At 34.9% G+C, this 14439-nt stretch overlaps 1 protein-coding gene across 1 annotated transcript; it reads right to left on the bottom strand.

Annotated features, from left to right (window-relative positions):
- Nucleotides 1–576: 576 nt before the first annotated feature.
- Nucleotides 577–2328, bottom strand: LOC113318207 (probable galacturonosyltransferase-like 9). Its single transcript, XM_026566342.1, has one exon. The coding sequence runs from the start codon at nucleotides 2053–2055 to the stop codon at nucleotides 937–939; it is 1119 nt and encodes a 372-aa protein (XP_026422127.1). The 5' UTR covers nucleotides 2056–2328; the 3' UTR covers nucleotides 577–936.
- Between the last annotated feature and the right edge of the window lie 12111 nt (nucleotides 2329–14439).

The raw sequence follows: 14439 nt of genomic DNA, 5'->3' as shown, positions 1-14439 counted from the left end.
ATTTGCTTTGTCAAAGAACCTTCTACAACTTTTCTGTAATGGGGAGGCTTAAACCACAACTGTAGCTTTTTCTTTTGTTTTAATTGGGAAACCAGCTGTTATTCCATATAAGATCTTCTTTGATTCCTATTACTTATTCAGCCAGATCTTTTTGATCATGACAATATACGTTTCTTTTGCACGAAGTATACAAGTGCCAGCAGGATGCTTGGACCTGAGAGATGCACCCTTGCAACATTTTTCTCAGAAAAAATTGAGATGCTGCACAGTAAAACATTTTTCTCAAGATTTTCACTCCTCATTGAGAAATCCCCCTGCCCTGGTACTAGTGGGATTCCAACTCTGACCTGATGCTTGCAGGCCTAGTGTTGCAACCTTGCAAGATTTTTTCTAGCCAAATTCTTTACATAGACTTTTCTTATTTATACTGTAGTACATAATTGCTGGTAAAAGTTCCAAATCTTATCTGATCCAATCTAACTAAAATCAGAACTTTTTTTACTGCAAAAGAAAAGTAAAACATAATTTAATGGTAATTCAGTACCCTGATTAACTAATCAATTAAGACAGTATATCCAAAATATTACAGATCGGAACATAATCATTTCACAATAATCAACCGAAAGAAAACAAACAAAAATACAGTGAAGAAAAAAACTGTTATTATTACCTCTGTTTATCCATCTCTTTTTTTTTTAACCCCAATATTTTTCTCTTCAAATACATGATCAAACCAACTAAGATCATTGGTTGTTGTTTGCAAAATTTGGTAAACACAAAGAAACAATCTCAGACTCTGAATCAACAATATCTCCTCCACTACTACCTCTTTTGATTCTAACAAAGAACAAATAAAAACCCTAATTTAATTTCTACAAACTATATACAAAAAAAGAATTTGAATAAAAGAAAGTAACCAAAAAAAAAGAAAAAATTCTATGATGATGATGTAGAAATGGGCTTATTCTGTAAAAGCTGATGATTGTGTGTTGATAAATGAAGATCATAAGGAGCCCAAAGATGATCTAAAGGACAAGGATTACCAGAATCAAGTCTAGTCCATGGTTTACCTTTACCACTCCAATGCAACAAACTAACAGGACCAGGATGTAAAGATCTACAGCTACCTTTCACATTATCACCACCTAATCCATGTTGATTCCATCTGTGATCAATAGCTTCAACATCACCACCAAAAACAAGTAAAAATGGTGGTAATGAACCCAATTCATAAATCCTCTTTTGTTTTTGTAATTCCATCCATCCTTCAATTCTTCTTCTGTAATTCCCTTGTCTAAACCTCTTCAAATCCATTACCATTACACCTGTATTGAAATAACATGGATTCCTCCCTGAGAAAACTCTTGATAAAACTGGATCTGCCCAGAATCCATCAGTGAAATATTTAGTGAAATTTGCATGACAATACTCTGGTGCTCCAATGATTCTTGACTTTGTTAACTCAATATTCCACAATTTCTGAATATCATCAACTACTAAAAGATCTGAATCGAGATAAATCACACGATCTATACAGAGATCAAGGATATCAGCTAAGTAATTTCTAGCATAGTTTAATGGATTCTCTAAAGCTGAACGAATTGATGATGAAATTAAGTTCTTGACTAAATCATCTTTGAACAGATAAACTTTGAAATGAAGAGAAGGGAAAGTAGATCGAACTAGTTGAGTTAACGGTGATAACTTCTCTGAATCTGATTCTGCTACAATGAAATGAAGGAATACGTTTTCTGGACAAGAAGCATGAGTTAGAACTGATGAAACTGCAGCCATTGATCCTCTCAAATACTCTACATCTAATGTCATAGCTATATGAACACGAAACCGATCACAGACTGATGATGATGTAGTCGCCGGACATTCAGCTCCGTTTCTGTATTCAGGCGCCTCGGCAAATCTCGGCAACTGGTTTTTTAGATCTGATATGATTTTGAATGATCGGATAGTATCAGAAGGTTTAAACAAAAACCCTAAAACAAGAACAAGAACACCAACAACGCTAAGAACATTATGATTCCTAGATTTTTTTGACATCTTTTTTTTGTTTAACTCCGGAAAGTGAAATTCCGGGAATTCGATTTTTTTGATTTTCCTATGATTTCCTCTTCTTCTTCTTTCTCTTATACTGGCATTCCGGTAAAGAGAGAAGAAGGAGAGATTGATTGCTAGAAGGAGAGAATGGAAACTAAGAGAGACGAGTCAAAGAAGTAATGGAGAGGAGGAGGAAGGTGAACAAGCAAAACGCGGCTTCGTAATTAAAAGTAAACACGGCTTTTTGATAGAACCCGTGTTTGAGGGTGTGTGAAGTTTCTCAGTGTTGAAGGGGTTTTTATATGGAACAAGAAAAAATTATTTTATGGTGCGGCTGTCTAGGTGTTGAGATCCTCTAGAGTTGCTTCTTGTTGGTCATGGATGGTGACTCGGGATGGTGCGGCTGGCAAGGAGTTGAGCCCTTCTCGAGTTGCTCGGCCAATTATTTTTTTGGTCGAAATCTTGATGGTGAATGAGATTGTTCTCCAAGGGGACATTATGTGGGCATGATGGCCTTAGGCTAAGGCTTAGTCCTACGGTGCTTCTCAGTTCAAGATGCAACATCTTGACTGTTACAAAATCGTGGTCAAAGTCATGATTCCACGTAGCATTCAAGCAGTTGTTTGAACGCAATCTGGAATCAACACAACAGCGACTAATGGTATAGCGGTCCAAAAATTGCTTTAGCGTTCAATAGTTTGGCGTTTCAGGGGATATTTTTCTCAAATATGCTTGTGAGCGATTAATGTTTGGCGCTCAATCGTTTATCGCTAATCGTCAAGCGATATTCTCCTCGAATATGCTTAATCGTCCAATGGTCAAACGCCTAATTGTTTACATGCCGAATGGTTGGTCGTTCGACGTCTTTTCATTTGACGCTTTCTCAAATAATGTTGAATCATTGTAGAGGTTGGTTGATGAGTAAAACTACGTGGCATGATGTTGAAAGTTGAATGTGGAAGCATCATAAGACTAAGGCTAAGTCGTATGTACCTTGATTGAAGAATCAACTTCCAAAAATAGTGGCTAAAAGAAGTTGATCAAGTTGTGGTTCCAAATTTTACTCGAGGCATGACCTGAATTAAACTCCTTAGACCAAACGGTTTGGCGTAAGCAAAATTTCAAGCCGATATCATACTTCGCACCCCTGAAAGTGTCAAGGGCTTTGTGGACAACAAAACATCATACTGATATTGGTTGTTGGTTTCTCCAGCATATTTGATTTGGTAGACAGAATAACGCTAATATAAGAATCTAAAAAAACGAGGATTTTTCAGATTGATTTCTGAAACCTTTCAGGAGAGGGATTTTTAGGCGTTGTTATCTGAAAAAGCGGGGGTCCAACAACCATAACCATATTTCGCTTAGCAATCTGTATGGACTAACTCTAATATACTTTCAAAAGAATCAACTAGGCAGTCAGACTCAATCTTAAGAAAAGTATATCAAAGAGTTATATCGCAATTGATTGAATATAAGAAATAACTTGGACGGTATAAAAAATAAATATCCAAGTGTCAATCAATTTAATCAACAACCAAAAGTTGGATTCACAATTGATTGAACTTACGCACAACCTGTGATATTTCAATTATATAAACAAATATAATACGGAAAAGAAATAACACAGAAACCAGAAGTTTTGTTAACGAGGAAACCACAAATGCAGAAAAACCATGGGACCTAGTCCAGATTTGAACACCACATTGTATTAAGCCTCTACAGACACTAGCCTACTCCAAGTTAACTTCGGACTGGAATGTAGTTGAGCCCTAACCAATCTCACTCTGATCGAGGTACATTTGTGCTCCTCACGTATCTGAAACCCAGCAGGAGTCTATGTACTTGATTCCCTTAGCTGATCTCACCCACAACTAAGAGTTACTACGACCCAAAGTCGAAGACTTGATAAACCAATCCGTCTCACACAGAAAAGTCTATTGAATAGATAAATATGTCTCCACAGATAAATCTATGAGTTATGTTCCGTCATTTGATAAATCAAGGTGAACAGGAACCAATTGATATACCGGACTTATATTCCCGAAGAACATCCTAGAAATATCAATCACCTCACAATAATCTTAATCGTATGGTAGGGAAACAAGATATTGTGGAATCACAAACGATGAGACGAAGATGTTTGTGACTACTTTTTATCTTGCCTATTAGAGATTAAATCTCGAGCAAATCTTAGAGAAGATAGTACTGAATCACGATAGAACACAACAAGATCAGATACAGAGAAATTAGTTGGGTCTGGCTTCACAATCCCAATGAAGTCTTCAAGTTGTTAACCTATAGGTTTTGGAAAAACCTAAGGTTAAAGGAGAATCGACTCTAGTCGCAACTAGTATCACGCAGGAGGTGTGAGGATTAGGTTTTCCAGTTGCTAGAGTTCTCACTTATATATTCTTCAAATCAGGGTTTGCAATCAATGTTACCTTGGTAACAAAGCATTCAATATTCACTATTAGATGAAAACCTGATTAGACTCAAGCTAATATCTTTCAACCATTAGATCGAACTTAGCTTGTTACACACAATTGAAAAGTGACTTCGTTTAGATATGAGTAATCGTACCTAAACGTGTACACCTTTGTTAGCTCAACAATAGTTAACCGAAGTTAGCCATATGAACACTTTCATATCAACCTTATTCATCTTAACCATACCTAGTTCAAATGACTCAAATGAAATTAGTTCTAGAGTTGTTCAATTGTTTATATTCTCATAAAAGTATATAAGATACAATTGAAGCAAAATCGATTTTGATTCACTCGAATCAAGTCATGAACATTATAGCCACGGTTTGCAAAAGATTGCATCCCTTATTATGTAAATGTATTAGTTCATGAACAAACCGATTTTAGAACTTAACTTACTCAAGTATGCATACGGGTACGCATACCTAAGTAGTCGGACTAAGTTTGGGTTCACCAGTATGCGAACGGGTACGCATACCACTCAATATAAACCAAATTCATCAGAAAATTTCGGAACTTGAACTTACGCCAGTACGCATAGTCATAGCAGGGGGGCACTTTTCGACCTGACTTGGTATACGCATAGTCATAGGTACGTATTTTGAAAAAATGCTCGGAAAGTCGCTCCGAGATTTATTCGAAAACCCAATGAAGATAAAGTTATCCGGGGTCTCGATTCATACCGAAATAAAACTGGAATCTAGAATTCACTACATTGGATACAATGAGCTTCTGCACATTTTTTACACATATATGTACCAAATCTGACGGTGTAAGCATTTGATCGACAGTGCTACAGGGACACCGAAATTATACACCACTATCTTACACCATTATGTGGCGCCAATATCAACCATTGATTTCCTCCCATTCTACCCCACCAGGAAAAACAGGGGACCCTGTTTAAAGGAATGAACCAACCAAAAGTTGACACATAGTGGTGTATAACTTGTGGTGTAAAAATTCGGGTCCCTAAATCATTTTCGACATTTGACGGCGAGTAATTTGACGGTGTAAAAATTTCGGCAAAAGCATTAAACAATTAAAATCCCTTCACGATACTGGGATAAAACTGAAAAGTTAGGAAGGCACATAACCTAGGAAAGAATCCATCAAAAAAGAAAAATCTAGGAAAGGAACAAAGATAATTAAACCAAACAGATCACTCAGGTTATGAAGATTTTCTTTTCTTCTCCTTCCTTTCCCGATCAGATTGCTGTTAAAAGGCTTGGGGAATGATTGGAGGGGCTGAACTTGGAAACATTTTCATATTAAAAATGCTTTTATTTCGTGGTTAACAAAAGCGCTTTTTATTATTAAAACAATTTAATTAAGTGAATAAAATGAAGCTTTTGTTTTTTGTTTTTGTTCTCAACGAGTAATGAAGTGACAGATAGGAAATGTGGTGGTCAGCCCAGCTGTAAAATGATGTTGACGGCCGTAATGATGGAGGGAGGCCTGGACCCATACAGTGTGTGCCTTGACAGTGCACTTTTGTAGCCTTTAGGTTAGGTTAGGTTAGGTCCTTGCTGTCTCCAGTACGTAGTGTACAAGTTAAATAATATATGAGCAGCACTTAATTATATACGGCACTGTAGTATAGATTGGTATAGATTGAGTGTTGATGGAACTAAAGCTTTTTGAACACAAAAGAAGCGCGGTTGTATTTGTACATATCGTATCGGCCCGTTACGAAACTAATTTCTGAAAATCGTATTAATCGGGATTTTGGATCACTGTCACGAGACACATATACCTGCCTGCATGCGGTATCAAAACCTTATTGTAATATGTTTTATATGATTTTTGGTACCTAGTAAACTGATATTTCATTACCAATCCACCTGTTTATGCTTATGCTTTTGTAAGAAGGAACATTTTTAAGAACATGAACTTGCAACTAGCTAATTATTCAATGAAACAATACTTGTTAGTCGGTAGAGTACCCCCATCTAATGGTTGGTAAAGGTTTTAATAATAGTCCACGAAGATTAATGTTTTCTTGAATACACTTGAGTGATGATTAACAACTTTAGGTGGTGATTTATGTCGTTGTAGAGAAATGACTAACACGCCTTCTTCTTCGACTTTTGGATTGTGATGGACATCGACAATGATCTGGAACGTTTGAGAGCATTTCTCTTGAAAGAAAAACTTTGATTAAAATATCTAGACCAATAGTTAGAGTTTTAGAGGAGGTCTCATACGAACCTACATTCGTTTGTCTTGTTTTTTTCTTTTTCAATATCGCATCCGACCTAACTTGTCATAGACGGCATTTGTTTCATTAGGGAATTTCAAATTGGAGTTGTCCAAAGACGTAAATTCGAGGAGCGGCATGGATAGATGAAACACGTTTTACTACGGTAAAACACACGGAAAGTTGATACAATAACTGCTTGCATTATAGTGAATCTTTACATTTTCTGATATTCACGATATGAGTCCACGGGAACGAAAATTAACCTCGGAGAGTCGAGTTTCTAGATGAAAAAACTCGCAGAGGCGGGTTGGCGGTTCGGGAGGCAATACAAAGGTCGTATCTGCAACTTGAATTATTTTTTTTTGTTGTGCTAAATTATAAATCGGAAAAACATGGTTCAAATGGACGAGTAAAAATTATTATGGGTGAAATGAACATCAAAAAAATAGCAAGGATGAAACTGGATTAATCCCGACTTAAACTTAAAAAATGGCAAGGATGAAACTGGATGCATCCTGATGTAAATTAAAAAAAAATATATATATATTTAAAAATGGTAGGATGAAACTGTTTACATCCTGAATATTTTTACATTTTTGTCCATTTAAACAATATCAAAATTTAAATGTCTTTTTCATCCAAAAATTGTTGGTTTTGATCTTTTTAACCAATTTTGTGATTATAAATTATATTACGAGGAATGAATTTACTTTAGTGTAAAATCTCCAATACTTAAACAACTAAATGATATTACATCCCTTCAGTTATCTTTTTATTTTGGGCCTAAAAATAGGTCAAATTGAAAAAACAACAGTAACTCTTTTCCAGAAATTTGAATATAAATTTTCAAAATAAGGATTTCAAAACATTTTACTGAAACAAAATTAAGCTTTCGAAGCATGCTATGATTATTTCCCGGTCATGTATTACTTCTGGAACATTATTTCAAAAAATTTCTCGAACATTACAAGTGATTACGGTCGCCAACGGCTATATCCATCTACAAATGCTAGCCTATTTGCTGTCGGTGGGATAACCATGTAATGGTTGGTAATGGTTGTTTTAAACCAATCGTCATGGCACATTTCTTAATTCATTCTTCTTGAACATCAACGTCGATCGACTAACTGGCATGATAGGTAGCGGTTTCTTAATTGAGAAGTTAGCTAACACGCCTTTTAGACCTGGTAATCTATAATAGACTAATCGACAACGATTTGTAATGACACTGAAAGTGAAAGCAAAAGGGAAAATCATCTCTTAGGAAAAAGTTAATCATTCAACTAAACTGATTTTAAGTGTTTTAATACGGCCACATTTGTCGTAATGGATGATATCAGCTTCATATATAGATAGACGTTGGGTTAAAACACTTTGCGACACACTTGTATTTTTTGATCGGTTTCATGACTTTGACAAGTTCCATACTAAATCATACTCCTTCCCTACTTTTTTTTTTTTTTTAATGAAGATATATTTTTTAAATTTGTACCTTACCGTTGTGCTTTCATTTTCTGTCTTCCATTTTGTTTCTCCCCAATAATACTCAGAAAATTAAAAAAAATCATTATATCACTCAATCTTCTTTTTATAACCAAAGTAAAATTGAAAAAAGAAGAAATATGATAACCAGCCAAATTCCAAAGAAATAAAAATATACTTAGAAATCCGGGAGGGTAGACATTTTTAAAAGAGTACTTCTAAACATAATCAAAGTTTTGAAATGAGCGAAAACCGGTTCTCACATAATCGATTGATGGGTCCTGGCCTTCCCTGCTTGTCGATTTTGGCAATGTCCAAAAAAATTCGTTATACAACATAATTTACGTTTTGTAAGTCTTATTTATATTAGACTCACATATTTTCCAATATAGTTTATTTTCTGCATAAAAATATGCTCTATTTAATGTTTTTGGAATGATTGATATATCTGTTTGTATAGAATGAATAATTAAACAAAATAAAGTAGAATTGTATTTACTATGTTGTAATTATATTAATTTACCGAGTGTACATGTCTCGCGAATTGTATCACTGGATAATACACACAAAGAACTCCAGCTTGTAGATGCGTTTTTTTAAAGATGTATAAGATAATTTGACGAGGAATTTCCTTTTCGCAATATTCGTTTATATAAAATCCGTATTTGGGAGTTTAAACTCTTGAACCCAAGCATGTTAAATTATGCACAAAGCCACCAAACTATGTGTTCTTTTTATTTTTGTTGTTGGTTATATTGCATATATTATATATAATTATCCAAACCATAAAATCAACATTTTCCGTGTAAGATTTATAATTATACAATAAAAAAATTCTTATAATTTCAATATGTTTTGAGGCTATTTTTTTCATAAAACACTCTGTAACATCATGTTTTTGATTTTCTTGATGATGTTAATTGTGTTCAGATGTTCTTAACACTCTTTGCAGATGTTTCTTGATAAACAAGAAGTAATACCTTAATCAGTACGTCATTTAAAAAGTTCGAGTTTGTAGCTTTTATCGATATACGAGGGGGAAAAATGGAATTCTTATATCACAAATCAACTCCAAGTTTAAAATTTGAAAAATACAACTACAACAAAATATTAAATGTCACACTCACATACAATGATAATGACATGCCATAAAAAAATTACGGAATTGAGTTTTGTTCTAATTTTTTACTTCAAAGTTAGGGTTTTCCTGTTTGGGTTTTACTAAATCATCTTCATTTTCTTGATTTGGTGGAAAAAAACCCAATTTTTTCTAATTTTCTTTTGGGTTTTCTTGTTTGTACAAACCAACAATCTACGGTGGAAACTTGCTTCAATTCCAGTAATTAAAGGTTAGCAACTTGGCTTATATTTTCTCTGCTGGTACATGCCCCTTCTGGGAAAAACTATTCAATATTGTGTTGCTGATTTTCAAGATTTATGAGTGAAATTTGCTTAAAACTAAATAAATTTGAAACAAAGAAAACAGAATAGCATAGTACACAAGAAGAGAAAGGTAGAAAACATAAAGAAAAAAATACATATTAACCTCTAAATAGAGTCGTCCTAAACAGATACAAGACCTAAGGCGAACATAAATTATGACTTTTTTTTGTATTCTTTTTATCTATACGTGTAATCAGATAGGGACGAAGCCCAACAACTCATAAAAAACCTCAGAACTTCCAATATATTTATAACAATGAAAACTAAATCGTAATTCCAAGTAAGATCCTCCCAACAAATGAAATCTAGAAAAAAAATTTGTTCAAATACAATTACAAGATATATGCAGTATTTTACATTTTGGAATGCAAAAAATATAACATGAATCACATCTATTTAATATCTTTAAACATATAAAAGCATCACATGAATCACATATGAGAAACATGAAATTTATAACTCTTATAGAACTGGGAAATCTACCATAAATCTAAGACTTCAAAAATCAACGAAGAACAATTGGACTAACCAAATAGATAGTCAGATTTTTATGCTCGATTATATATCTTAACAAATAACATGAAAAGAATTTATAACAAATTCTCGGTAAACTTTTACCAGAATATTTTCTTGAAAAACACTTTTATTTTGGTGTAACATTTAAAATATATAGATAGAGCCATAGGCATTATGATTTGGTTGGACATGATACTGTTAGAGCATCGCTCCGTCAAACAAACGTGTTTTAGTATTTCAAGCTTGTTGTCAAAATTAGACGATCAAAAATATATCTTGATTTTGTTAGAAAATAAGGTACCAGGGGATGAAAACAAAGTGCAGAAAAGAATTGTTGTAACACTGAACTCAAAGCCTTACGATTCTTTTCAGCAAATATTTTGACCATTCCCAAATAATTGACGAGTATAATTGGTCGGTGAAATAATGCTTTTAGGATAAGATGAAGTCCTAACAACATTGTTGGATTCAAGAGTTGTACTCCCCTGACCCAACCAAGAACACACAGTATGAGATTCTGATGATGGTTAGAGAGAAATGAAAATAGAGATTTTGATGTGTTGAAATGGGAAGAATCCTTCGCAATCTATAAAGGGTTTCATGCTCTTTGAAGATGTCTTTTCATCTCCGACAGACGCTTTCAGAAGTCATCATCCATTAAGGGACGCGATTTTAGAAAATTCTGGAAACCGAATCCAGAATTTTTTTCTCCGAGACGCTGTCACACACTCTTTCTCAGCGGCAAGCAATATTAAAAATATCAAACAGATTTATGGTATACTAAAGTCAATCTTGGATTAGGAATAAAGGAAGGTAGTTGAGAATTCACTGAATCTCCCTTGAAGATTGAATATTGAAGGACGACCAAGATATCTGCGAGGACTTCATCAACAAAGGATTGTAATGATCGACTATCTTGTTTCCTCATAGTTTCTACCATTCAATCTACTGAAACAACGTCGCATGACTTTATTACTATGAAGAAATCGCATAAAAGAATTGTCGAGTTCAAGCTAGTACTTCAAAAATCTCGAGTTATAATTTCAAGCGATGCAAGTTCTAAAGGACTCATTACATAATAGGTCGAGGACAATTTATTGTACGATATGTCTTAATTGGAAAATAATTTCCTAAGAGATATCAAGTTACCATGCATGATCTCTGACTAATTTGGCGAGTACACGAACTAATCGGCCAAGACTAAGACGTGATCGGCTCAAGTTGAGACGATCATCCTAGACTAGGCTTATAATGACTAGTTCATCCAATGGATTTATTTTCTTCACTTATAAATTCAACTATTTTCAATTCCAAAGTTGCATTTTCTCCACCTTTTACATCTATAATATTTTTTTTTTGCTAATCTCATTCTAATCACGAAGAATTTGTCCCAAAATTTGTAGTCTTAAGCATACTCGAGAACATGATCAACTATTTGTACAAATTATTTTTCAAATAAGAGAAATTGTCCATAATCATCAAGCCGTATCAAATCTGCTTGTTTATTGGAAGGATATTTTTGGCAATGTTCGCAGAAGAAAACGGGAATCCGAGAATGTGTGACGCTCTAGGATTGTCGTGTCGTTTCAAGTAATCAATAATGAAGTAATGTAATTCGCATATCTAGTAACGCACACTAACTGCCATAGATTGAACGGTGGAACTGCCGAGAAAGTGGTATGAAAAAAATTGAAACTTTTTACTAGAATCCTTTTGATACTTAATTTATTTTATTTTTTTGAAATTGCAGGTATAAAGAATTATATAGGGCAGTCTTCTTATGCCAAACCTTTCGTTTAGATTACTTGTTTCAGTATTCTTATTCACAGATTCAATCCTTTTTTGTTGCAAGATGCTCCTAAAAAAGCAGGGGTCTAACAACCACACCCAACAATTCGTTTGGCAATCTGAGAAGACTTACTCCAATATACTTTCAGGAGAATCAACTAGACAGTCAAACTCAATCTATATGAAAGTATATTAAAGAGCGATATCTTTATTTCTCAATTCAATCCGCAATCAAATAAATAAGAATTTGCGAGCCTGATTGAATAAGGATAAATAACTTGAATGGTACCAAAGACCAATGTTCAAGTGTTAATCAATTTATATCAACAACCAAAGGTTGGATTATCTAATTGATTGATCTTAACGCACAACCTGTGATATTTCTATTATATAACAAAATATAATGCGGAAAAGAAACAACACAGACACAAGAATTTTGTTAACGAGAAAACCGCAAATGCAGAAAAATTCAGGGACCTAGTCCAGTTTGAATACCACACTATTAATCCGTTACAGACACTAGCCTACCACCAATGAACTTCGGACTGGAATGTAGTTGAACCCTAATTAATCTCACACTGATTCAAGGTACAATTGCGCTCCTTACGTCTTTGATCCCAGCAGGATACTACGCACTTGATTCCCTTAGTTGATCTCACCCACAACCAAGAGTTGCGCGAAACCAAAGTCGAAGACTTGATAAACAAACTTGTCTCAGACAGAAAAGTCTATAGGATTGAATAAATCTGTCTCCCACAGAAATACCCAATAGTTTTTGTTCCGTCTTTTGATAAATCAAGGTGAACATGAACCAATTGATAAACCAGACTTATATTCCCGAAGAACAACTTAATATTATCAATCACCTCGCAATAATCTAAATCGTGTGATGGCGAAATTCTAGATATTATGGAATCACAAACGATGAGACGAAGATGTTTTTGATCACGTTTATATTGCCTATCAGAGAAATTGATCTCGAGCAAATCTTAGAGAAGATAGTACTTAAACGACAGAATCGGGCAAGATAAGAACACGCAACTACAAGAGAAATAGTTGGGTCTGGCTTCACAATCCCAATGAAGTATTTCAAGTCGTTAACCTATAAGGTTTAGGAAAACCTAAGGTTAAAGGAGAATCGACTCTTGCTTATGCAACTAGTAACACACAGGAGGTATAGGGATTAGGTTTCCCACTTGTTAGAGTTCTCCTTTATATAGTTTTAAAATCAGGGTTTGCAATCTAAGTTACCTTGGTAACAAAGCATTTAATATTCACCGTTAGATGAAAAAACTGATTCAACCAAGCTAATATATTTCAACCGTTAGATCAAACTTAACTTGTTACACACAAATGAAATGTACCCTCATTTAGGTTTATACAACCGTACCCAAATGTGTACACCCATGTTGGCTCAACAATGGTCAATCGAAGTTAGCCATATGATAACTCTCATATCAACCATATTCATCTTATCCATAACTAGTTCAAATGACTCAAATGAAACTAGTTAAAGAGTCGTTCAATTGCTATATTCTTATAGAAGTATACAAGAACACAGTAGAAACAAAATTGGTTTGATTCACTCGAATCAATTCATGAACATTATAGCCACGGTTTGCAAAGATTTCATTCCTTATTATATAAATGTTTAAGTTCATGTACACAACCGATTTTAGAAAGTAACCCACTCAAGTACGAAAACGGGTATGCATACTTGAGTAGACGGACTTGAGTTTGGTTACGCCAGTACGTGTACGGGTGCGCATACTTCAACACATTCCAAACTCCACCAGATTTTCACGGACGTGAACTTTCCGCCGGTATGCGTACGGGTATGCATACTTGCCCAGACATCAGTAACCACCATTACGCGTACGGGTATGCATACTTCAGGTTCCCGCATTTAGATTTATACATTAATGTGATTAACACACTATGTGTGACGGACCGGAAAATTACGCCTTTGGCGAGTTGCCCCGCAGGCCGTAACTCCCCCGATGCGCCATGATGATGCTATGATCCGTGCCTTATGGCTAGGAAAATGCACGTCCATCTGCCCTTGCAAGCATGCTCGTGGAGCATGATGCATCTATCTTAGCTTCCAAACTGTTCCAACTTACCCTTGATCCGCAAAGGGTTTATTAAGAAAACAAGAACTTTCCTAAAACGGCAAAAATACGGCCTTTTGAGGCCCTAAACGACGAAATTGGCTAAATTCTGGTGACCGTGTGGATCTATAGATCAACTTGTCTTGATATTTGGGCCGTTTCCCATCAAAATGGACTCCTCTTGAGCTAAATTACGACACTCGGATTTTTATCCTATGTCGAACGCCTTGATAGGAAGTATGAGCATCTAGTGAATGGAATGCAACTTGCCTCATCAATTTTGTCTACAATCATCTCTTGCGTCGAGCTACCGAGCCAGATGATATGAGAGGCCATAATGTCGCAATCATCTCACAAT

Source organism: Papaver somniferum, chromosome 10 (assembly GCF_003573695.1).
Source record: "Papaver somniferum cultivar HN1 chromosome 10, ASM357369v1, whole genome shotgun sequence".
In the NCBI taxonomy this organism is placed as follows: Eukaryota; Viridiplantae; Streptophyta; class Magnoliopsida; order Ranunculales; family Papaveraceae; genus Papaver; species Papaver somniferum.
The sequence above is the reverse complement of the archived record's forward strand: the minus strand, read 5'-3'. Positions and strand labels throughout refer to the sequence as shown.

What these genes read in the sequence shown, in the direction of transcription:
- LOC113318207 (XM_026566342.1), bottom strand. Translation starts at nt 2,055, where the DNA reads ATGTCAAAAAAATCTAGGAATCATAATGTTCTTAGCGTTGTTGGTGTT.